The 25,186-nt window shown below is 35.9% G+C and overlaps 3 protein-coding genes across 3 annotated transcripts; 1 reads left to right on the top strand and 2 right to left on the bottom strand.

Annotated features, from left to right (window-relative positions):
• The first annotated feature begins 6,636 nt into the window (after positions 1-6,636).
• On the top strand, positions 6,637-10,446 carry LOC131854541 (uncharacterized). The gene is made up of 2 exons (XM_059205665.1): positions 6,637-7,003; positions 7,256-10,446. The coding sequence occupies exons 1-2, from the start codon at positions 6,637-6,639 to the stop codon at positions 10,444-10,446; spliced, it is 3,558 nt and encodes a 1,185-aa protein (XP_059061648.1).
• A 234-nt stretch (positions 10,447-10,680) lies between these two features.
• LOC131854532 (uncharacterized) lies at positions 10,681-21,083 on the bottom strand. Its single transcript, XM_059205656.1, has 2 exons — positions 19,257-21,083; positions 10,681-10,785 (listed from the first exon to the last, which is right to left on the bottom strand). Exons 1-2 carry the CDS (start codon positions 21,081-21,083, stop codon positions 10,681-10,683), a joined length of 1,932 nt encoding a protein of 643 aa, XP_059061639.1.
• Positions 21,084-22,090: 1,007 nt separating this feature from the next.
• LOC131855565 (uncharacterized) lies at positions 22,091-23,122 on the bottom strand. The gene has a single exon (XM_059206841.1). It carries the CDS (start codon positions 22,949-22,951, stop codon positions 22,196-22,198), a length of 756 nt encoding a protein of 251 aa, XP_059062824.1. The 5' UTR covers positions 22,952-23,122; the 3' UTR covers positions 22,091-22,195.
• Between the last annotated feature and the right edge of the window lie 2,064 nt (positions 23,123-25,186).

Here is a 25,186-nt window from a genome sequence, read left to right as displayed (position 1 = left end):
CTTTAGTCTGGTATATATTAGATACTTAATGGATTAAACGTTAATGGACTAGAAAATTGATAATATATTTCTCATTGTCCGCTTTGCTAATAAATCCTTTCACAGACGTTTCGTTTTCGAGTTGAGTGGATATCATTTATGTTGTGTATAACGCTGAACTGTGCTATCGCATTTCACCAATCTCTTAGCGGATCGTATCATATCGGAAATTGAATTTCGGATTGGCTCCCGAGTACAGACTGTAATGGATGGTCCCGCGGTCCCTGTTTCGCGGAGTTCATGAACATGATAGATAGAAATACTTGAGAGGAGCCTTTCTTGTGCCTTGGAAATTCAGAGATATTTATTTACTCGACCCTCGCCTGTTTTGTTTTTGTTGATGCATTATGAGGTTAAACGGGTGTTTAAATAAATCATATTAACTGTAAAGAACATTGTTGCTTTTGATGTTAAACGCGAAGTATTTCGGCTGTTTATTATATACATCGAATTTGTACACTTGTAATGAATGTCCTAAAAAGTTTATTTAAATTTGTTTCCACCTAAGGTCTTTATTTTTGTAACAATACCATTATTATTCTTAAGTAACTTAACTACTACTATTTTTGTTATTAAAAATACATAAGCTCTCAAATAAATAAATAATAAAATATATAAAATACTGACTGGATTGGGAACAAAATGAATATTAATAAAATGTAAAGTTTATCTCTATAAGACTTTCAATACGAATGATATTAATATGAAGTACATACGTTTAATTTGTATGCATGTAGTTACTACAATAAGGTCTATAGATATATATATATAATACTTATATAGAAGTACCCAAAATCCAATAGAATCATCACCGTTTTATTGCAGGCAGCTAAATTATGAAAGAAATGCACAGTGGGAAATTTCCTGTTCTGGAAAATTCTCGTTCATTCTTGTCCAGTTCTCGACGCCGCTGTTTGTACATTTTGACGGGAAATGTAATATGGACCGAGTGAAATTGGGTTGGATTCGTGCCGTGTGCTGGACACCGATATTGATGTTGACAAGTCTGGATAAAACTCCTTACGTGCTGATGTAAGCTTTTCTAGTTATGATTTAGATTTCCATCATACTCATTTTTCTTGACGGAAACTAGTAATGGTGCTCTATCGATGAGTTAATTAAACAAGGAAATATAACAAAAATTAAATATTATATATATTGAATGATATCATATGAAATAGCCATTATTTTTATGATTCTTCTATATCTTTCATACTGGCCGGGCGGATTGGTATCGGGTTCTGTGTCGACTTTCCATTCATGTCTTTATAAGTATACAAATGTGCAGCACGAGGTTTGTACGGGATAAACTTCTAAACTACTTGACGAATTTTTAATAAAATTACATTTGTTATTCCTAATTTTAATCCTTGATTTTATTTTAAAAATGTCATGTCATTTGATAAAAAAAAGATTGAGCAAATCAATGTTTGTTTATATATTTTCCTTGTTTATATGTTAGACAGCCTATATAAAATATTGTTTCTTTTCTTTTAGTTCTTTTAGTTTTTGTTTTATTATATTACTCCCCTTTCATTTGAAATGCCCTATAAACGGACTAAAAGAGGCCTGTGATAATGAACTACGTCCGTCTAACCGTTAATCTGTACGACGCAAACTTTGAGTTAAATTGCACTGCCTTTGAACGTCACAGACGGACCCACATTAATCACTTGTTTTGATTACATAACTTTAATTAATGCAGAGCTTGTTAAAATGTCTTCTGGCGACACAATTTGGTATACGATCGGTTGGACCGATTTATCGGGTTGTCGGTTGACATCGTTTTCATAAGCTATCGTCAATTTCATAAACTACATCTAACAACCCATTTATCCTAATTATTGCATTTTTTGTTTCTACTTTTTCTAAGTAGACATTTATACAAATAATAAAAACAAGCTAGTGAACTCAACTACTTCTATGCAGGATTAGTCGTCGAGTAACTTATTTTTATAGATTATTTGATTCATGTATGTAGGTGACAGTTACCACTTGCAGGTAGGCTCTCAGCTTGTTTACCATTCTAATTACACAAAAAAGTAGGTATCGTAATGATGCCTCAATTAGATTCATAATCGCTTATTAAATTTTACCTAGAATTAGGGTACAATAACCTTAACCTGGCTACATTGCTTCTTATTAAATGTCACACGAAACAGTTGCAATTGACATATATTGGACCTTGACTTAAATTTTGTAATTTGTATTTTCAAACTTCAAGTTTAGTGTACTTGTTAAAGTTGGGCTAAAAAGGACTTCTATCCAGGGCCGTAAAACATTATAAATAAAAAAGAACATATTAAGAATAAGACCAAATCGAGGAGGATGTAACAAGCCTTAAGCTCTATTTTATCTGTGAGTGGGAGATTTCTAATTCTATACTGATATTATAAAGTTGAAGAGTTTGTTTCTATGTTAGAGCGCGGTAATCTTGTGTTGTATATTGTTCGGAACTGAAAGTTTCTTAGCTAATTTTATTGAGGAAGGCTATAGATTATGTAACATCACGCTACGAATAAAAGGAGTGGAGCATTAACAATAAATGTTGTATGTAATGTGATGCACATGAAATTATGCGGTTCAGATAGTTAGGATACTATTTAACTTGGTTGACGAATATTATCATGCTATACAACTGAGACCGACTGTTTAACATGACTCTTAAGTAGGAGAATTAGAATTACAAATTCCCTATGCGCAGATACAATTCCTAGTTTCTTACTATCTGCATTGCACTCACGAGTACTCGAGTATGCCTCGTTATTAATAATGAATTAATTAATGCAACGCTCAAGCAACTTCCGAGACTGTCGGGGCCCGGGGAACTCTGAAACTTCAACCTCTAGATACCTTGATATTGTTCATGTCTATAAGTGTATTTCATAATGGTTTTAAAATGAGAAAGTATCTAAATATACTTTCTGCTTAATAAACATACTAGTTTTTATTAATGAATGATAATGGTATGGTTCACCCGCCTGCGTTAACGGTTTACGCCGGCAGGGCACCAGTGGAGGATGATAGGATGAGCACGAGAACTGGTCACACAGTCCATCGTGATAAACTCATCAGGAATTTATTACGATGGGTTTCAGGGGGATCGCGTGGAGGTCAACCTGACATGGTACATTGCTAAAAATGGGTTCATCAGTCCACATCATTAACAATTCCCTTCGTAGTTTCTGCTTGCGATTTTGTTCACATGAGAAAATAATACTAATCTAAATAATATAGTAAGCGTAAAATATGAGAATTGGTCAAGTTAATGCGTAACAAACATATTGAACATGCACGTTGTATTAAAGATTCTGACATACGCGAAAAATATTATCCAACTTTTTTCAGCAGTCGGCTAAAAACATAATTTCTCGAGGCAACTGAAAAGAATCTCATCATCCCGTCCCTACATTGTTACCTCCCGAACACGTAATAGCTTACGGTCATCCGTAAAACATTCCATCAACTCAAATAATACCTACTCAATATGGCCCTTTGGCTCTTACCAGGGTATGAAAAATTGTTTACTGCGACAGCGACACGCTACTGGGTTCCGTACTAAAAAACCCTAATTTCCTTCACCCTTTCATTTATATCCCGGCAATCTGGAGGCCTGTAGCTTATTTATAGGGGTCCGGCGCTTTGATGGGTGGAAGTCAGAATGCGTAATGATAAAGCTTGTAAAAATCAACATAGACTGACGATTTTTTATTAATGATTGTAATGTCATTGATTGTAGTAAATTGCTTAATTCGACCAAGCAAACCACATCAACCGTTGTATTTACATGACTATTACGGAATATACCATTATACATTTTACGACATTATATTCCTTGGTGTGTATATTGTATTATAATTTTATCTAAAGAAAAGCGATGGTTGCTGTCGGAAAAGACTAACTCAGAAGTGACAATATAAGATTAATAGAAAACAGTCTTTAAAATTATATAAAATAAAATACAATAAGATTATAACAATGTCCGTCGTGAAAAGAGATGAATCAAAATCCCATTTCATTTTGGTTGCGCCATATAACATTACATTTTTGTTTATCATTGTATAATTATTATTAGTAATGGTTTGTTCAAATAAATAATTTAGCGTGGTACGAAACGTTAATTTTCTAAGGATTGGCACTACACTAATTCCTTTATCCTCTCCTATTCCCGCACATACCTTTGTTTTAAGTGCGAGCGAGAAGATTCGCTTGTATCGAAAGTGACATATCGCGCTCGCGCGTCACTGTTAAATTGAACGCTGAAGTTGACATTGAATTCCCGCCTTGATCGCGCTTAAGATCAAGTTTTTTGTAATTCGTGATAATTACTAAACATTTTAATCCACCGCATCGCTCTAGTGTGTTTAAGACCATTGTGTTTGTGCCATTGTTGTGAAGCAAGTAGCTGGGACCTGGAGACACCGATAGCCGCCGCACTGCAACCTACAATTCAAAGGTACTGTGCCTCCTTCCTTACCAGAACTGTCTTTCTTTGTGTTCCATCCTCACAAGCAGTTCTCAATCACCAACATAACAGTGTATCGTGTCAATCCACGTACCCGTCAGATTATTTAGATACAGTCCACTTAAATCAAAATCAAACAATATTTATTTCACCCGCGCCGCCATTATTTTAGTGGTCCATTTCGAGCCGAATATTGTAATTATTTGGTTAAACCACACTAGATATTTTATTTCTAGGTATATTTCGTACAAACGCATACAATTAATTTGTATTTTACTACATCATTTTCTTTATTTCGTTATATCGATGTTTCTAGAATCTCGTAGGTACATGTAGGTACAACTACCTGATAGATTCATATCAAATTCCGTGTCAACTCAATTTCGCATCGTAAGTAATAGTAGGTATTTACGATTTGTTGTAATACTCCCGCATTGTTTTAACCTAACTATAGGTAAAACAACTTTATTTTTGTAGTCACCGCATTTATATTCGTAGTTATCAATTACTTTCGCGCCATTGTAGGTAGTCTATCTACCTACATATTGATATCCTCAGGCCCCCTTAGGGTAGGCTGAGACGCATACGATATTATAGCTTAATATTATCGCTTTCTACCGGTCTACTATTGAATAGGTTAGCGGCATAGACTTTGAATTTAGTTCGCTGTAATAAACAAGACATTGCTTACGCTGTAATAAACAGACATCGCTTTGTTTAATATAAATATTTGACAGATTCCTATCACGAGTACGTTGTGGTTTATTATTTCGTGTATTTTAATTGTTAAGTACATTGTGTACTGCCGGCTCTCGTTGCCCGCATCGCACCGCATTGCACCGCACCGCACCGCACCGCACGTAACTTGTGTAGGTATTTATCTGTTCTCCACCGCACCGCTTTCTTATATATTTATTAGTACAAACAAGTTTTTGTATTTATAGGTTGTTCATCATGTCGGATGTCAATCAGTTACCCCTGTTACTCGCTAAAAAGGATTTAATGTTTTCTCGCATACAAAGTATTACAGATAGGACACATAATCTTTCTAGTGAATATGAAAGAGAAACATTCTTGTGTGAGATCGAAACAGTTGACAAATTACGCTCGGATTTCGAAACTATGTTAGATAAAATAAATACTTTAGAATCTAAATTGAATGCTAAATATGTTATTAATTATCAGCCGCTCATGGCATTTGATGATTTGTATTGCCGTATAAAACGAGCCGCAAGATCGCTAGAGGTACCGCCTGATGTCAAACATCATCAGCATAATAGGGATGAGGACAGGCCTCGTCTGCCCCCCTACCAATTCCGGAATACTCAGGAGATCTGAGATCCTGGTCTTTATTCTATACAGCTTACAAAAGCATAGTTCATGACAATCCTAGATTGTCAGATTCGGAAAAATTACATTATTTGATGGGTAAACTGACAGGTAAAGCTCGTTCTGTATTTGCCGGTATAAACCCTTGTTCTGAAAATTATAAGGTCATTTTAGATGCTTTAATTAGTAAGTACGAAGATAAGAGACTGCTCGCATCTTCATACCTAGATCAAATATTCGAAATGAAACCCTTTCATTCATCAAATATAAATAATTTAGAACAATTTCTCGATAAATTCGCAACTTCAGTATCCGCGTTAAATAACTTAAAAATTAATAATCTTTCGGATTTTATATTTTTGTATACCGCGTTAAAGAAATTAGATTCCGAAACCGCCCGCGCTTTCGAACTAGATAAACGGGGATCCGACATCCCATCTTTCGATACATTAGTGTCATTTGTGCGCGATCACATTAGAATATTGCAACGCACTTCTTCAAGCAACCAAGAAGTTACTAAGAAAGTTGTCGATCGTCGTATGGATGCGGCATCGAAAGTTATGCAACATAAATCTACATACTCTTATACTACAACCGCTAATCCGCAGCCTAAGTGCTCATTGTGTAACATACAACATGAACATTTATATAAATGTCCAGGTTTTCGAAATTTAACGCCTAATGATCGTTTCCGATTTGTTAAATCTAATTCTTACTGTATTAATTGTCTAAGTAAAAATCACCGTGTATTTAATTGTAACTCAAATAGTCGATGTCACAAATGTGACTCAAAACATCATACTATGCTCCACTTTGAGCATAGTAATGCCACCTCCACCGCGAACATACTCAGTGGTAGTTCGGTCACAGCGACTACGTCACGCGCAGTGGATCTATCGTCGCACTCGTCGCACACGCAGCCCGCTGTTGGTGGCGGCGGCGGCGGCCGACCGGCTCCTTGCACGGACCGCGCCCCGCACTCACCCCCGCCGACACCCGTCGTATCCCGCGCATCGGAAGACGTAGCATTATGCACGTTATCAGACAATGTTAATAAAAATATGCCTCGCGTACCTACTACCGTATTGTTAGCCACCGCTCGTGTTTTAATGATCGATAGAGACGGTAACGAACATTATATTAGAGCATTATTGGACAGTGCTTCTCAAAGTAATTTTGTAACAAGGGATTGTTGTAATCGCTTGGGATTGCAATGTATACAGAATACAACTTTTTCGATTAAAGGTATAGGAGGGACAACAAAGGCTACACAGGGTTCTGTACATATAAAATTCTTTTCACGGTTTAATCGTAATATTAAATTTGATATGGAATCCTTAGTTGTAGATAAAATAACCGAACGTTTACCGACTGTTAGTGTCGATATTTCATTATTTTCAAATTTTAAAAATTTGCCTTTAGCCGATGATAGTTACGCTACTCCTGGGAACATTGACATGTTAATCGGTGCCTCAATTTTCCCGCATTTAATATTGTCCCGTAAGGTTAAAGGTCAACCCGCATACGTCTCGCCGTATGCTATTGAGACCGTATTAGGCTTTGTTATTGTAGGTTCAGCTCCCGCTAGATCAAATACCGATACTTCCGTGTCTAATATGTTAGATAATTGTAATTACACTACCACCGCGCATTGTTGTGTTACCGAACCCACGATGGAATCCGTTCTATGTAGATTCTGGGAAATGGAAGAGGTGAATGTTGCACCGATTCTCAGCCCGGACGACAAGGAGTGTGAAGCTATTTATGCTGGCACTACCACTCGCGAGGACGACGGTCGTTATACCGTCGCGCTTCCCTTCAAGGGTAATGCACATTCTCTTGGCGACTCGCGTCGATTAGCCGAGAAATGTTTCTTTTGTCTCGAACGCAAAATGCAGGCTTCGCCTGAACTCAAGCAAGCCTATGATGACGTCATTACGGAGTATTTAGATAAGAGTTATATTTCACCCGCACCCGTTAATGATGATAGTAATGATCCTTCGTATATAATACCGCACCATGGAGTTATTCGAAAAGATAAACTCACGTCTAAATTGCGCGTCGTACTCAATGCTAGCGCTAAAACTAGCACGTCCGTATCTCTCAACGATCTTCTTTATAATGGACAGAATTTACAACGCAATTTATTTGATATTATAGTTAACTTCAGATTATTTTCAGTAGCTCTCTCTGCCGATATTAGGCAAATGTTTCTTTGCATTCGTATTAGAGAGAGTGACCGCAGATTTCAACGCATATTGTATAGATTTTCGCCTGACGAACCTCTCCAGGTTTATCAGTTTAATCGCGTTTGTTTTGGACTCAAATCGAGTCCGTTTCTTGCACTGCGTACTATTAAGCAGTTAGCCACCGACGAAGGCGAATCGTTCCCAAAAGCTAAGGAAGCGGTTCACACCGGTCTGTACATGGATGATTTAGTATATTGTCTAGATAGTGAAGATGAGGCTATCGTCACAGCTGCTGAGATCATCTCCCTCATGAAGGCCGGACAATTTGATCTTGTCAAATGGACGAGCAATTCGCAAGTAGTTTTAAATTCCATTCCGTCAACACATCGACTTTCATCGGTCGTAGAATTCGATGTGTCTGATACGCATAAAATTCTGGGTCTGTGCTGGTCTCCTAGCTCAGATTTATTTAGTTTAAAAATTTGCACGCCCGCTGAAAAGTGTACAAAACGCACCATTTTATCTTGTGTCGCAAGATTGTGGGATGTAATGGGTTTCGTAGCACCCGTTATATTATTTGCCAAACTTCTTGTCAAAGAGTTATGGTTATGCAACTGCGATTGGGACGACGCCCCCCCTGAAGTTATCGTCAGACAATGGTCACGTTTCAGGGATGAGCTCCCCAGTCTAGATCAAATTAAATTACAGCGCCATGTTGACATCACAAAACGCAGTGTGGTGAACATCATTGGCTTCGCAGACGCTAGTGAAAAGGCTTATGGTGCTGTTGTGTACTTCCACGTCGAGAATGATGGTGTGAGTACTGTGCATCTTATAAGTGCAAAATCTAAGGTTGCACCCCGCAAGGTCGTGTCGTTGGCCCGACTCGAACTTTGCGCAGCGCTTTTGCTCGCTAATTTAATTAATAATATTGTTACCGCTGTTAACAACCGCTATCCAATTAAGGCAATACACGCATTTTCTGATTCAACAGTTGCTTTATGTTGGATCCACGCATCGCCCCACAGGTGGGATACTTTTGTCGCGAATAGAGTTTCTAAAATTCAATCTCTGCTTTCACCGCACAATTTTTATCACGTGTCTGGTTCGGACAATCCAGCCGACTGTCTATCGCGAGGGCTTACTCCTGCCCAAATAATTCACCACCCCCTATGGTTCAACGGCCCGCAGTGGGCTAAATCCACCTTTTCGGAATGGCCAGTCACCACTTTCAATCCTTCTGCTGTTATGGACCCGCCTGAGGAGAAGAAACTCTCCTTTGTTACTCGTACACCGCCAGAAGAATCGGTTTTCATCGCTCTGGCAAATCGCTTTTCTTCTTGGTCCAAGCTTCTTCGCTGCGTAGTTTATGTCTGTCGTTTCGCAAAATTATTAACCCCGCTAAAATTCATAACCGCAGCAGATTTAGATTACGCAGAATTTGTAATCCTACGAGAATTACAGGCTTTGTATTTTCATGGGGAAATTAACAATTTACAAAATGGAAAATTTTGTTCCCGATCACTTCAGCGACTCAAACCCTTCATTCTAGAAGGTATAATTAGAGTCGGTGGTCGTTTGAGAAATTCGAACTTGAATTTTGATCAGAAACACCCTATTGTTCTTCCCCGGAAACATCATATATTGGATTTATTAGTAGACTATCACCATAAAGTTAATTGTCATGCTGGTCCTGATTTACTGATGTCTATTTTAAGGCAGAAATATTGGATTTTATCTGCCCGCAACTTGATTCGCCACAGAGTGCACAAATGTGTACCTTGTTTTAAACTTCGTCCGAAATCGACATTTCCAGAAATGTCAGATCACAAACCCTGTCGTGTTCTTGAAACATTAAAACCATTCATGCACACAGGTACCGATTATGCTGGTCCTTTCAAAATAACTATAACACGTGGTCGTGGCATACGGTCTACTAAAGCTTATATTTGTTTATTCGTTTGTTTAACAACCCGCGCCGTCCATATAGAATTGGCAGGAGATTTAAGTACAGCAAGTTTCATGTCAGCTCTTAAACGGTTTTTATCTCGTCGTGGTCCTGTAGCTCATATCTACTCCGATAATGGCACTAATTATATTGGAGCAAAACGCACGCTTTCGGAACTTCACGCATTTTTGAGCTCTAAACATTTTAACACCGAATTTGCGCACGTCTTGTCACAAAACCGCCTGACTTGGTTTCTCAACACTCCCGCTGCTAGTCACTTCGGAGGTAACTGGGAGACTAATATAAAAAGTTTGAAAACGCATTTGTTCAGGGTCGTTGGGGTTCAAGTTTTATCATTTGAGGAAATGATTACGGTACTCACGCAAGTAGAGGCAATCATGAATACTCGACCATTATGTCGGACTTTATCTAATGATCCGTCAGAGCCGCTTGCACTAACACCCGCACATTTTTAAATTTTACTCCGTTGAAATATTTGCCCGCCGCAGAAATAGCTGACAGTTCTTTGATTTCACGCCACGCATTATTAGACAGATTAGTGCAAACGTTCTGGAAGCGATGGAGAGCGGAGTACCTGCACACATTACAATCTCGCGAAAAATGGAATACGCCCGTCAATCAGATTACTGTCGGAACTGTTGTAATTGTACGTACTGAAAACGCGCCACCACTTCATTGGCCTTTAGGGGTTATTGAAGAGGTCTTTCCGGCTTCTGACGGCGTAATTCGGGTTGTTCGTGTAAAAACTGCAACCGGCTCCTATTTGCGCCCGGTTGTACGTCTGTGCCCCTTACCTAGACATTAGTTTTAGTTAATACGAGTTCTAGGATAAGGTTTAGTTTATTTTAAGTTTCTATTTTTACTTTGAAGGCGTCCCTTCAAGGCGGGGGGGAATGGTTGCGCCATATAACATTACATTTTTGTTTATCATTGTATAATTATTATTAGTAATGGTTTGTTCAAATAAATAATTTAGCGTGGTACGAAACGTTAATTTTCTAAGGATTGGCACTACACTAATTCCTTTATCCTCTCCTATTCCCGCACATACCTTTGTTTTAAGTGCGAGCGAGAAGATTCGCTTGTATCGAAAGTGACATATCGCGCTCGCGCGTCACTGTTAAATTGAACGCTGAAGTTGACATTGAATTCCCGCCTTGATCGCGCTTAAGATCAAGTTTTTTGTAATTCGTGATAATTACTAAACATTTTAATCCACCGCATCGCTCTAGTGTGTTTAAGACCATTGTGTTTGTGCCATTGTTGTGAAGCAAGTAGCTGGGACCTGGAGACACCGATAGCCGCCGCACTGCAACCTACAATTCAAAGGTACTGTGCCTCCTTCCTTACCAGAACTGTCTTTCTTTGTGTTCCATCCTCACAAGCAGTTCTCAATCACCAACCTAACAGTGTATCGTGTCAATCCACGTACCCGTCAGATTATTTAGATACAGTCCACTTAAATCAAAATCAAACAATATTTATTTCACCCGCGCCGCCACATTTAATTTTTGACTAAAAGTCGCTAGTCTGCAACGTATGAATGAAGCTGTGCATTTGTGTACATAGCAAGTTTACGAGTGCTAGTTTGGCTGTTTGGTCGTCTCGATGATACGTTATCGCCCGGGTATTTTTGTAGGCTCCTGTAATACCTCAGATATGGTGCCCTTATCTTCTATGGTGTGTCAGGCAAGTCATAGTTTTATGATAACCCAAATGATTCTATGGGATCAATGGCGGACAGGCGGACATATCTCTCTTTTATGGTCTTGGAATTTTAACTGATCTTAAGCTTTCCGTCTTTTGATGCATTTTTGCATCAAGATGAAGAGACGAAGCATTTTGCAAAAAAACATGTGACTCAGTCTGCCGATGTAATTAAGGGAGCACATATTTTAGCCCTGGCAACGGCTTCCATACATATTCTGTTAAAAAATGATTTGTGTTTTACATTTATATTGTCGACTAGCTGATCTGACATTTGGATTGCGTGAACAAACCCGCAAAGATAAAATAAATTCTTCAAACTCTTTATATAATTAGATTAATTGTAGCTACTACTACTGTTTATAATATTCTGGGGGTATAATTACTTACGTATGACCAACGTTACTTCAAGATCCGTGAAACGTTAAAACAAATAAAAATCAACTAACTAAAAAAAAAAAAAGAAAAGAAATATGAAATGCCAAACGTACAGCTTGGTATAAACAAATTTCTTTAAAAGAATCTTGAACATATAAAGCTTCTAATATAGTAATTAATTTTGTAGTAATTGAAACTCATTTACATCCAGAATAATATTTAATACAGATTTAAAAAAATATATAATCGGTATATTGGAGTCAATTTATTTCGGGAAAGAAATAACACAATATTATTACAGATTAAATTACCCACTCATTTTTCTTCTAAAAATTGTTATTTCTTGCTGCTGTAAAACAATTTGCGAAAATTATTATGGCTGTACTCTTTTAATTTTCCCGCTTATGCCTTTCTTATAGTATTTACAAGGTCCAAATTAAAGTCCCCTATATCCGCACAGCTATAAATTTTTAAAGCCATTTCTCAAACCCTAAGCCCTATATTTACTTACCTTTTTTCTCGGCGTTCGCGCTATAATATATTAAGTGAGCCTTTTAGGAAATCCGTTCAAATTACTCGCGGACTAAATTTGAGGGTAGTGAGCTCGTTTCCCGGCAGAATTTAATTATGTTTGGCGTAGGTTTAAAGAGAAAGGGTTTCAGGGTAATTAATACTAAGTATTTTGGCACTCGCATTTACGGTGGATGTTTTCTTTTTTTCTGTATCTGTAATAGTTGTGATAAACAAAATCTAATATCTCACTTTAATTATAACTCTATATTTTTTGCAAATTAAGTGAAATAGTTTATTAATTCTTGGCATCTTAATGGCTAAACCTAACGTTACGGATTTTTTTCTTTTTAATTGTTATATATGATATTGTGTAATTTAACTATGATAATGTAATGCTGCAAATGTCGGCGAGGTATTTGTGGAGTACAATAAGATGAACATAAAATCATGTTAGTTAGCCTATCATGAACAATTCACCAGGAATTAATACGATGGTTTTCAGAGGGGACTACCTGGTTTTCGACTGACATACATAGTACATTGCTATGGAGTCACTGGGTTATAACTAACATTTTTTTTACTAAAAAAATGTCCACCCTACAGAGACTAACCTGACCGTTGAATAATAGTGTCATGAATACCAATTAGTATTGCGAACAGTTGCTAATCTGTTACAATTATTACAAATATTATTTTGGTGAGAAACATTCATTCTGTCTCCGAATTCTCCCTAAACGTGTCTTGTCTTTTACAATTTGGTATACACATTGTAGCACTCTGACATGGAGCTTGAGAGATAACGTCTTGCTATAAAAATATACGGTCTTGTAATTCGTGAGTGTGCGACGCGTTTAGGAACATTGTCAGCTATATTGAAATTGATGTTTAAGCAATTACAATTTCGAATACCTTCACTGTTTCTTTAGCTATCACAAACGTTTTAGACTCATCTTTGCGGTTACGGAATTCATGTGATGATAATAACCATAGGACGTGGTATTTTATTAATTTATTTCTGACACTACCGACTTGGTTGAGGTCCATTTCCAAAATAGGATACAATTTGAATGTATTTCCATGTAATTACAATACAATTAATATTATAATACTATGTGAATATTTTTTATTTCTTGCTGAATTGTTATTGTCATTGTTTTTTTAAGTTTTATTAAGGGTTTGTATACGAATTCAATAAAAAGAATTTCTGTAGTAAATAGTATCACGGGAGCACGGGACATTAGACAACTAAGCTTGAGGTTTTCTACGTGTAATTATTGACCAGGAAAAGTTTTGTTTGTGTGTCCATCCGTAAAGCGTTCCCGTGTGTTTTCACTATAGAGGCTCGTACTGACATGACAGCTCGAGATAAGGCCCCGACAGACGAGGGTGATCACAGATAGCGCTGCTTCGCTGCCGTGCGTGATACATCAGTGTGTTACTTTGTCCTTTTTTAGAACAATGACCAATGTTTGTGGCCCATTACGTGATTAGGTTAGTATTATATTTTAAGTGTAGGTAGTAGCTGACTCAACTTGCCCATCTTTGGAAAATTATATAAGATCTACGACTCTGCTTCGCACAAATATTTCAAGTAATTTACTCAAATCCTTAACGAATTATACACATAAACCTTCCTCAGAAATCTTTCTACATGACGGTCTAACCAACTTCAATTTAGTAGTTTTTAGACTATTTATTAGAAAGAAGAAGATAGAAAGAAAAATATTTTATTCAGTGCTTTTAAACAATGTAAAAAATACAATACAATCATATTATTATAATATAAAAACAAAGGAAAAAAGATCAAATAAAATGTACATATAATTAAACTTAATTTACCACGTAGATAATTAAAAATAAACGGAAAAAAAATATTAGTATTATTTGTATTATTATTATGAAAGTCAAATAACTTATATTTAAGTTAACTCAGAAACAACTAGTAAACGATAAAACATTGTTAGCTAGTTGTTTCTGAGTTAATTTTTCAACATTGCAAATTATCTTTTGTTTCTGCCAAATCTACAGTTCACTCCACAAACTATGAACATAAACAATAGGAAAGATAAACTATTATTACGAAGTTCGAAGCAGTTTGTGTACTTTTCAACTGTGACCATTAATTTCTTAACTACCCCAAACAAAACTTCTATATGGAGTCGCTGCTGCTAAGTATTATGGATTTATTTTTTCCCGAAAGTATGTCTTAACGATGGTAAGTTTCAGTTGATAAAGTAAGGTCTCTAGAATGCAACTTAATACTGTGACTGTAATATACTATTCGGTATTTTGAAATTATAGAGTATAGATAGACTTTAATCTTCAGAATTTTTAAAGAACAATAGTTGTTCGCATAGAATTAATAAAAATATAAATTAAAAAACATTGAATACTGATTTTTTATAGGCAACGAACACCAATTTCTCTATATTACAATAATTATAATTTCAAAAAGGTGTCTGACTCTATGTTTGTTACCTTTTCACGTCTAAACTATATTTTTTTAATTAACCCGGGACATATCTCACTGCGCTATCTAATCTAAGCTAAACAGAGCTTGTTTTATGGGTACTAGAAAAATGGTAATATACGAATACATTTTTTTAAATAAATACGTAATATACATAGAAAATATCCAGACTAATACAAACAATCAAACTAATTAATACAAATGTTTGTAACGTGCGAGAAATCGAACCCGTGACCAAATAAAGTGGTCTGCTAAACCGCTAGGCCATCAATTCCGTCAAACAATTGTATGGATTGCACAAATTGTTACCATCGAATTACAAAGACTACTTACAATATCGAGTCGAATTGTACGTTCCAATAATTGGCGATCTATTAATAAGTCCTTGAGACAATATAAAGTATTGCAAATTATATAGAGAGCGGTCGTTTTCAGTAATGCGAAATAAGAAAACTTAGTTTTTCTGACAATTTGAAATGCAGAAAGTTAGATCGATGTTAGATTGAAAATCTTTGTAGTAAAGTCTAGTCTGCTGCTTGATAGCGCAGACGAATTTATACGATATCCGATTGTAGATAAGTTTTAATTTGTTTGTGTCTATGTTATACTATACATTGCGATGTCTTTTTAAGGTAATAAATATATCAAATGTAATATGGTTCTTGCTTTCACAAAAAATGCATTTACAGGAGGGAGGACTATTGTTACTAATGGTCACTACTAGTTATGTACCATGTCAGGTCCATCTCCACATGCAGCTTTTTGGAAATTGAGAAGCATTACGTCAAAGTGCATTTACATAAAAAAATCCTGTAAAAACCATAAAAAAAATCTATTAGATATAAGTATATATATAATATTAGTCAATAGCTTTAACATTTTTTTGTGTATGGCTTTAGGAGAAAATATTACTTTCGAGTCTAAGAACTTTCGGCAAGTCTATACCCCAATTTCACCAACACACAAGTACATTCTAACTTCTAGTCTATTTAATTTACGAAGCAATAAAGTTGAGCAAAAACATTACTACACGTAACATAAAACATCAGACGCCGTAGTAATTGAACAGTACTAATGTAAGATGAAAAGATACTGATTAAAGCTATTCATAAGGAATGAGTGGTGCCGGAATGAGCTCTCATGTCTCACAAAGAACTGCAAATGACCGTCATTATGAAAGTATATTTCCTCTTGTCTGTAGATAGGATTTTCTTGCATTTGCATAGTGTATTAAAATTGATATCGCACCTCCACTCGAATAGGTGGTATCAAAGTAAAAAAAAATATCCCACTTTCATTTTCAACTTTTAGACCCTTATTCAACATTACTTGAGCTAAAATATAAGTAATTTAAGCCTACAATAAACAAGATTTTAATATTTTTATAAATGTGGCATTATTTCTTATTTAATAGTTTATATTTCCTTATTACCCGTGTTTAACATATATCTGTAAATATTCTAGATTGAGAACGTTCTAGTTTGGAAGTTTACTACCTCGACTTAAACTATACCAAAGGACGTAAATTCGAAGCTGACCGCCATATAAGAAATTCATATCAATTTATATTTCTATGATTGATAATGGAATCACGTATAAAATATCAAAGTAATTGAAGCGATGATAGTAGGTCCTCCTTCCAAGTTGACTCAAATATACCTACTCAGCGAAATGTGGGTCATGAAGCTATTACAGTCACGACCTATTTACCTTATTTTGCCTATAAAAATAGGAAATTCTATCAGTGATTTAGAATTTAAATTTAGCCAAGTGTTCCATAACTGTCGTACACATGTTAGCTTCCATTAATATCAGTACGTACGATATTTATTTACAAAACATTATTTTATTTTGTATCATACATCAAATGTGACACCCGACGCTGTACCTACGCCCACACGCACAAGCACAATTTTTCATACCGACCTTTGCTGAAAAGAGAACGTGATATTGCCAATTTTCACTTATTTCGTATTTCCACTTCCACTTCGTTTTTATGTTCCGTACCTGTTAGATGGGAAACGCTAATGACGTCATATATAGGTCGTGTGCAGACAGCTCGATATTGTCAATGAGTTTGCATGCTTCGATTTTTTTCAGGTTACATGCACTCTATATTATTTGATGTCCAATATATAAAAATAATGACAAATTTACTATTTGGTTAATTACAAATTTACTTTATATTTTTGTAATAATCTTCTATTCAGCATATGCTATGCTTGTATGGAAAACATAAAAGAACTTAAAAACTAATATTCGCTACAAAAATCTGAAATGGCTGTTGCTGTTGCCGCAGTATGTCATTACGGTACTGATTTTCAGTGGAGCCACTGTACATCTATAGTTTGATAATATAATGACCGTATCGTCTAGTCAAATAACTATAGAACCGTTGTTTTTGTTTTATTATTTTCCAAACAGTTAGGCCGCTGGTTAGAACAGCTCTTGAAAAAGAAATATATTTCGTAAACAATTTAAATTAAAAAGAATAACATAATCTGTTAATAACTGACGTTGAAAAAGATAGCTGTATCCTTTCAATCAAATTGATTTTATTGATATTTTATTATTAACGTAGACAGTATATTGGTTTCTATTGCATTATGCGTAATTACTATAGTTGTATGAACAATTTAAGGCATTTGTCATAGTGCAAAAGTAGTTTGATCCGAGAATTTGTCCTTCGGTAGAGCCATTAACTTCGCCAAAAGGTTTCTTTAATGTCCTCAAGAGGCATTAGTGGTCCAGAGGGTGTCGTCCTTCGACGTTTAGGCTCTTGAATGTGACGTCACATCAGCACTTGTCATCTTAAATGCATGTTTTAGTTCCTTTTTGGTAATCGTTAAAATATGATGGTATTATTATTAAGAGAAAAAAAAAGATTATTTTCTGCCCAGGAATTGTGCGTGTGTGTACTATTTAAGAAAATTAGACCAAGAAGCTGAAAATTTATATTTTTATATTTTTTTTGTTTTATTATGTCAAGTTTTTACTTTTTCTTACTCTAAAGCGCAAAATTAAAGCCATGCTTGATAAATCAGACATTTCTTTGTTACGAACCCTGACTTATTAAGCTATATTAATATTAGACGTGCAAAGAAGTCTATCTATCTGTTTGTTATCTTATAATGTCAGAACGGATCTGAATTAAATTTGACACAAAAGTGGTTTCACATTTATCATAGTGATAGATATCAGGAGGAAAAAATTAGGTTATCCTTTAGTCTAAAAAAGAAAGAACTACGTATAACGGGTAACATTTAGTTAATAATTTATTATATTTTTTTTTTTTTTTATTTATACTCTTTATTGCACCAATTACAGAACAAAAAAAAAAAAAAACAATTAAAATGGAAAATATACACTGATACAAAAGGCGGTCTTATCGCTAAGCAATCTCTTCCAGACTACCTTTGGGTGGATAGAGAAATAAAAATAAGAACAGGGTAGGTGGCGCACGTAATAAACAAAAATAAATATATATGACTCAAATATACATAAATATAAACATACACACACATTAATACATATATACATACACATACATATACTTAATAGTGCACATACATTCGGAAAGAAGAGATATATAAGAGACACACATACATTTGGAGAGAAGAGATAAGGAGAATAATAAGAAATTAATTAAAGAGATATAAAATGGGATTTGACAGAGGCTTTAAAGCTGGCAAGCGATTGAATGCTCCGAATGCTAGAGGGCAGTGAGTTCCACAACCTAACGGCCTGGACAGAAAAGGATTTAGAATAGAAGGAAGTGGAATGAGAGGGAAATCTTAGACGGAGATAATTAACATTACGCGAGGAGTGGCTGTTGTTCTCACTGAGAAATGTGAAACAGTCTTTTAGGTAATAAGGAGTAACTGGGTTAAAAAGAATGCTGTAAAGGAGTGATAGGATGTGTAAGTTGCGACGAAGACGGATAGGGAGCCACTTGAGTTGAGTACGATACTGGGAGATGTGATCATATTTGCGCAGACCAAATATGAAGCGAATACATAAATTTTGAAGTCGCTCAAGTTTATTTAATTGCTCTTCAGTGAGATCCAAGTAGCAGCAGTCAGCATAATCGAGGATAGGAAGGAGTAAGGAATGAGCAAGTGCAATTTTGGTATCAAAAGGGAGAAAGTTACGCAACCTGTTCAAGCCACCAGCAGCTGCAAACATTTTCCTACTAACCTCAGAGACTTGATGAGACCAAGACAACGTACGATCAAATACAATACCAAGATTTTTAACAGATTTCCTATATTCAATTAGAACCCCGTCGAAGACTACAGGCGGAAGGTCATTCCAAGAAATTTGAGAAATATATCTGGGGCTACCTATAATAATGGCTTGTGTCTTCGAAGGGTTCACAACAAGGCCGTATGACTCACTCCAAACAGATAAACGCCTAAGATCGTCATTGATAGTGGATATGGCTTGAGTTAAATCTACCAGACCAGCCTGAGTGTAGATTTGGAGATCGTCTGCATAGAGATGGTAGGAAGACTGAAGTTTTGAAGTGATTGAGCTAATAAACAATGCAAATAAAAGGGGAGATAAGACACCACCCTGAGGTACGCCAGCTGACGTAAGGCACCACGAAGACAGAGCGTCATCGATGCGAATACGCTGCCGACGCCCCAACAGGTAACTACGAAACCAGTCAATAGCCGTTGGAGATATGTTGAGAGAGGATAATAGGCCTAATAAGATGTCAAAATCCACAGTATTAAATGCGTTACTGAAATCAAGTAAAGTGAGAACAGTAAGCTGAGAGTTCTCCATGCCAAGACGAATATCGTCAGTTATTTTCACAACAGCGGTAGTCGTACTGTGACCGGGGCGGAAACCAGATTGTAAAGGATTTAGGAGACTATGTCTGGTTAGGAATGAATTAAGCCTTAGTTGAACCAAACGTTCTAAGGCTTTGGATAGGAAAGGGAGTATGGAAATAGGACGATAATCGGCGAATGAGGTAGGAATATTTTTTTTGGGAAGAGGAATAATGAAAGCATCTTTCCAATTGGAGGGAAAGACGCCAGAGGACAAAGACTTATTGAAGAGTAAAGTAATGGAGGGCAAAAGGATATCAAGAATAGGCAAGATCATATTACGACTAACGCTGTCGCTACCTACAGCATTTGAAGAAATTGAAAGCAAACTCTTCTCAACATCACAATCGGTCAATTGATCAAAGAAAAAAGGAGAGCAGTCAGGGGTGGATAAGAAGGAAAGATTACGTAGTGTATTAGATTTTACAGTAATATCTATAGCAGGAGAAGAACAGAAATGTTGGTTGAGACATTCGATATCCATAGTAACAGGGTTATCATTACTTTTTTTCCCAACCCCTAGTGACTTGAGAAATTTCCAGACTTTAGCTGGATCACCGTTTTCAACGGATTTGTGAATGTGGCGTCTTTGGGCTTCTCTACACATCCTATTACAGAGATTCCTGGCGCTGATATAATCATTCCGACATCTGTCCGGGTCTGACCTAAATTTGGACTTAGCTTTATTCTTTTTCAGTATCATAGTCTTGATCTCATCTGTAAGCCAGGGTGCAGGCAAATGCTTAACCCTGACAGGGCGGACAGGAGCATGTTTATTGTAAAGATCTGTAATTAATTTATTAAATCGTTCAACTTGATCGTTTACGTCAGATAGAGTACCAAGAGTAGACCAACTACATTCTGAGGCGTCTTTGCGCAAACAGTCCATATCGATAGCACCAAAATTGCGCTGCATAAGGATTTTACGTTTAATTTTAGGAGGACGAATTTTATAGGAGAGGTAAATAAGGTTATGGAAGGAAAAACCATCAGCAGGCAGCTGACCAAAATTAGCGACAAGGTCAGGAGATGAGACGAGGATTAAATCGAGCAAGGAAGGATTGCAGCTAGGAAAGAAATGGGTAGCATTTAGAGGTAGGATATGCAGGTTGCAGGCGTTGACTACAGATTGAAGACGATTTGCCCGGGAGTCATTTTTTAAAAGGCAGGTGTTAAAGTCACCCATAATAATGGTATGACTATAGGAAGGAAGGAGGTTCTCTAGGAGTTGCTCAAATAAGGAAAAATAGTCAACCGTAGGTGACGGGCTATAGAACACTCCTAGAAGAACTTTAGTATGGGAGAGTGTGACTTCTATAAAAAGATGCTCAGGTTCATGGGAAGGATTAGTGCTGAAAGAGGAATTAATCAAAACGAAAGGGATATCGGAACGCAGGTATATGGCAACACCACCGCCACCTCTGCCAGTGCGATCACAGCGAACAAGATGGAAACCAGGTAAAGAGTAGGAAATTGAAGGAAGACACGGCTTTAGCCATGTCTCGGAAATGAAGATAGCGTGAAGATTATTTACGTTAAATGTTGAAAGCATTTCAGGAAAGTGTGCAGGAATACTTTGCGCGTTAATGTGAACGGCATTAAAGTTTTTAGGTACTTCAGAAAAGGTATTATTTAAAATTTCATCCAAGGGAAGAGACGCGCTGTGAAAGCTGTCATCGCTGGTATGATCCGAAATAGAATTAAACGTGTCATCACCATCACTATCAATATACATGTGTGCACAAAAATATAAATACAAAATACAATATATATAAAAAAGAAAAACAATAATATAAAAACAAAAATTAAACTAATATTCTTCTCTGAGCGTCTACCTGCTAGTAGTTGGAATTTGATAATAAATATATATATGTACATATGAAAAGAGAAATTACATCATAATAATACCAAAAATAACAATAACTTAAAGATTAAATTTAGGTGGCAATATTAAAAACTATGGCTGTATCAATATAATGCCAAATGGGCTAAGTTGGCTATTTTAGTCTAATCTACCATAAATACTTATTTCAATATAACAACTGTCAACGTCAGTTCTGTCAAAGTCATAACTGTCAGAAATGCCGAATCTCAACCGAGTGAAAATAATTGAAAATGTTTTTAATGTGGGTTGATAATAGAAAAAGTAAAAGTTTTAAAAATGTCACAAGATACAAAGAAAATTTAAAAATACATTAGTTAAATTTACCTACCCACTGAATTTGGTAAAATATAGAACAAACCCTACGTAAATAATACCGCCACCACAACCACTACAACAGTTTGCCGAGGAACAGATTATTTCTTCAAAATGCGCTTAGATCGCGTTACAGCTGCCATATCGGATGTCTTCTGGGCGGTGACGAGCTGGGAAGTTGTAGGCAGCGTCGTATTATCACACACAACACTCTGAGACAAATTAATGAGCCGGTTTAGGTCGGCACCTGAACTGACTTGATGTTTTTTACCGTCAGTTCCGATGATCAGCACAGCTCCATTTTGTGTCCAGCACTTAGATATACCAAAGTGTTTCCGCGCATTCATAAAAGCCTCATGTCTGACTTTAGTGAGGAATTCAGACAATGTGATACCACTACTTTTAAACCCAGTTTTCGCTGTCCACACTTTATTGCGCACCTCAATGCTGCGAAATTTAACAAGGATGGGACGAGGTTTCCCTCCGGTTACACGGCCCATACGATGTATTCTACTTATATTGTCTAGTGAGATGGATACTTTAAGTTTCTCAGCAAACAACTTAGTTACTTGAAGAGTCAAATTAGCGTCACAGTCTTCACGAATCCCATGAATCAACAATATCTTGCGCCGACTGTGCATTTCAAGATGATCTTGCTGTTGTGCCAAAACTTGAACTTGATGTTGGAGATTAATCAATGAGTCTCCGATCAAGGACTTAAAATTAGAGAAATCTGCAGCAAGTGAAGCCAAGGTAACTGGAGCACCACTGGCTTTCTCAAGGTTATCCTGGAAGGCTGCCATCCTTGTATTAAAGTGCTCCATCATCTGCTCCAATGACTGCTGTATAGTGTCCATTGATGATGTAATTTAAAGTTGTTTAAAGTGAAAGTGCGAAGGAGATAACACTACTGCAGGTAGATCACCACTATACTTATACTTTATGCATAAAATATAATGCAAATAATTGGTAATTTAAAATTAAACAATTAAATAAGTAAGACCAAAGTTTCTATGTGTTTAGTGCTACACAGCTACCCTCAAAAAAAAAAAAAAAAAAAAAAAAAAAAAAAAAAAAAAAAAAAAAAAAAAAAAAAAAAAAAAAAAAAAAAAAAAAAAAAAAAAAAAAAAAAAAAAAAAAAAAAAAATATATATTAAAATAAAATAAATAATATTAAATATTATTATTTCTATTTTTTTATTAGGTAAATAAATCGACTATTATGATATGTTGACATTTGTTGATTAATTCGTTCACTTGTTTAAACGTGAAAAGAGAAAAAGATAATTTCCAATTTATAATATTAGTTTGTATTTGACCTCTCAGAAAATTCCTAATTGAACCAAATTATCTACTCAAAGGCATCAAAGCGAGTCTTAGGGAAAGGATTTGGGAGACCATTTAATTGATTTTTCCAGTAAATACCCTAACATCTTAGAAAATATTGCTGAGTATATGTTTGGAGGTAACTTTTATATGATACTAGATGTGAACGCGGTTTCTCTCGCGTTGAATTTGAATGTATGTGTTATTCTGATGCATAAGCTATGTACACTAATATTAGAAAGAGAAATTATTTGTATGTATATTGTTTAATAAACTCAAAAAATACTGGTCAGATTTAAAAAAATTACCATATCTATTTAGTCACTATAGTTTCTTAAATGGATGATAACGGAATAGTGCTTCCATTTGCGCTAACGGTTTGCTCTGGCAGGGCACCAGTGGTGGATGATAGGATGAATTTGTTTTGATGGTTTCCAGGGGGAACCGTGTGGAGGTCAACCTGCATCGTTCATTGCTAGCAATGGGGTCAGTCCACATTACTAACAATCCCCTTTCCTCCTTCTATATTATTAGTAATCATTTCCCCGAGTAAAATATCTTACAATGGTCAATCAGTTAGCAAAAATGTTAAATCAAGTTGGATAAAAAGGCTCCTAGACTTCTGTATGTATAAAACATATTGCAAATATTTACAAGGAACTCGCTCTATTTTCACGCAATTCACACAAATGCAATGGGATCCTTATATAAAGTTTTTATTCTCGAGATATCCGTTTACGCCAACTTTCTGGTATAATACACAATCTAATATACAATTTAAATTGTGTCCCTATCGTAAAGGCAAGCCCGGACTTATGGTATTCACGGAACCCTTTAGTTTTTACAGCCCTTATGTTGTGGATACTCTAAATAAGTTTTGCGAGCCGAGTTTGATGAACAATTTACATTATTTTATAGTTCGTCCCTGTTTTAGTGCGGTCTGAATCTCGATTCCATTTTACTCATTCTCAGAGCCAGACCACAGCAATTTGACTGAAGAGAGAGGGGTTTTGAGTAACGAACACGGTCAAATTAATTGAGCTAATGCTATTCAGTGGACTTAAAGTCCTATTGTTTATTTATAACGTTATTTGTCATGCAAAAAGGTCGAGGAAAGTAATGAGTGGTAATCTATACCCATAAACGTAGACCCTGCTAGTCCTGCTATAGAGACAGGAGATTGTCGATTGACCTGACTTTGTAAATTGCCAGTAATGTACATACATATAGCAGAAAGGTAGATGGCGTCATGTGTCTAGAAATTACTAGTACTTAAAACCTAGTACTTATTACGCAGTCTAGTAATGGGTAGAAATACTTAAATACATTTTTACTTATAGTCTAGATCACCCACGTCTTAAAATATTCGCCGAAAAACAATCATACCAATAGAAATAACCATATTCATATTATGAATAGAAGGAGTATCACTATTGTAGGAGTCAATTGAAAGCAAGTTCTTATATTTTAATTTTATATTTCTTTATACACAGGTCTGTAGACTTGGTTTATTTCTGTAACGTGTTGTTTGTATTGAAGAGTTTGCTCGTCTCAAGGGCGCCGGCTGGGTACAAATCTGTCATAGACAAACCTTGACATTACGGTTTCACAGGTCCACTGTTTGTATATTTATCTTACTAAACAATAATTTTGCGTAACTAGTGAAACCAAGTACAAGGCTTATTTAGGACTAAATAGCGCTGTGTGAATTGTCGTTGGTTATTATTATTATGCCTTTTGTATGAAGTTATATTTAAGTATCTTCT

The sequence above is a fragment of the Achroia grisella genome, unplaced genomic scaffold, assembly GCF_030625045.1.
Source record: "Achroia grisella isolate CSIRO2021 unplaced genomic scaffold, CSIRO_AGI_Agris_v1 utg1062, whole genome shotgun sequence".
Lineage (NCBI taxonomy): Eukaryota > Metazoa > Arthropoda > Insecta > Lepidoptera > Pyralidae > Achroia > Achroia grisella.
The sequence above is the reverse complement of the archived record's forward strand: the minus strand, read 5'-3'. Positions and strand labels throughout refer to the sequence as shown.

Bases quoted from the DNA above. Each gene is read 5' to 3' on its own strand.
- LOC131854532 (XM_059205656.1), bottom strand. From the start codon at position 21,083: ATGGGTGACTTTAACACCTGCCTTTTAAAAAATGACTCCCGGGCAAAT. The intron at 10,786-19,256 runs GTTAGTAGGAAA...ACTAATGTCTAG, and splicing joins GGTCTCATCAAGTCTCTGAG to GTAAGGGGCACAGACGTACA.
- LOC131854541 (XM_059205665.1), top strand. From the start codon at position 6,637: ATGCTCCACTTTGAGCATAGTAATGCCACCTCCACCGCGAACATACTC. The intron at 7,004-7,255 runs GTAATTTTGTAA...ATTTGCCTTTAG, and splicing joins ATTGGACAGTGCTTCTCAAA to CCGATGATAGTTACGCTACT.
- LOC131855565 (XM_059206841.1), bottom strand. From the start codon at position 22,951: ATGGACACTATACAGCAGTCATTGGAGCAGATGATGGAGCACTTTAAT.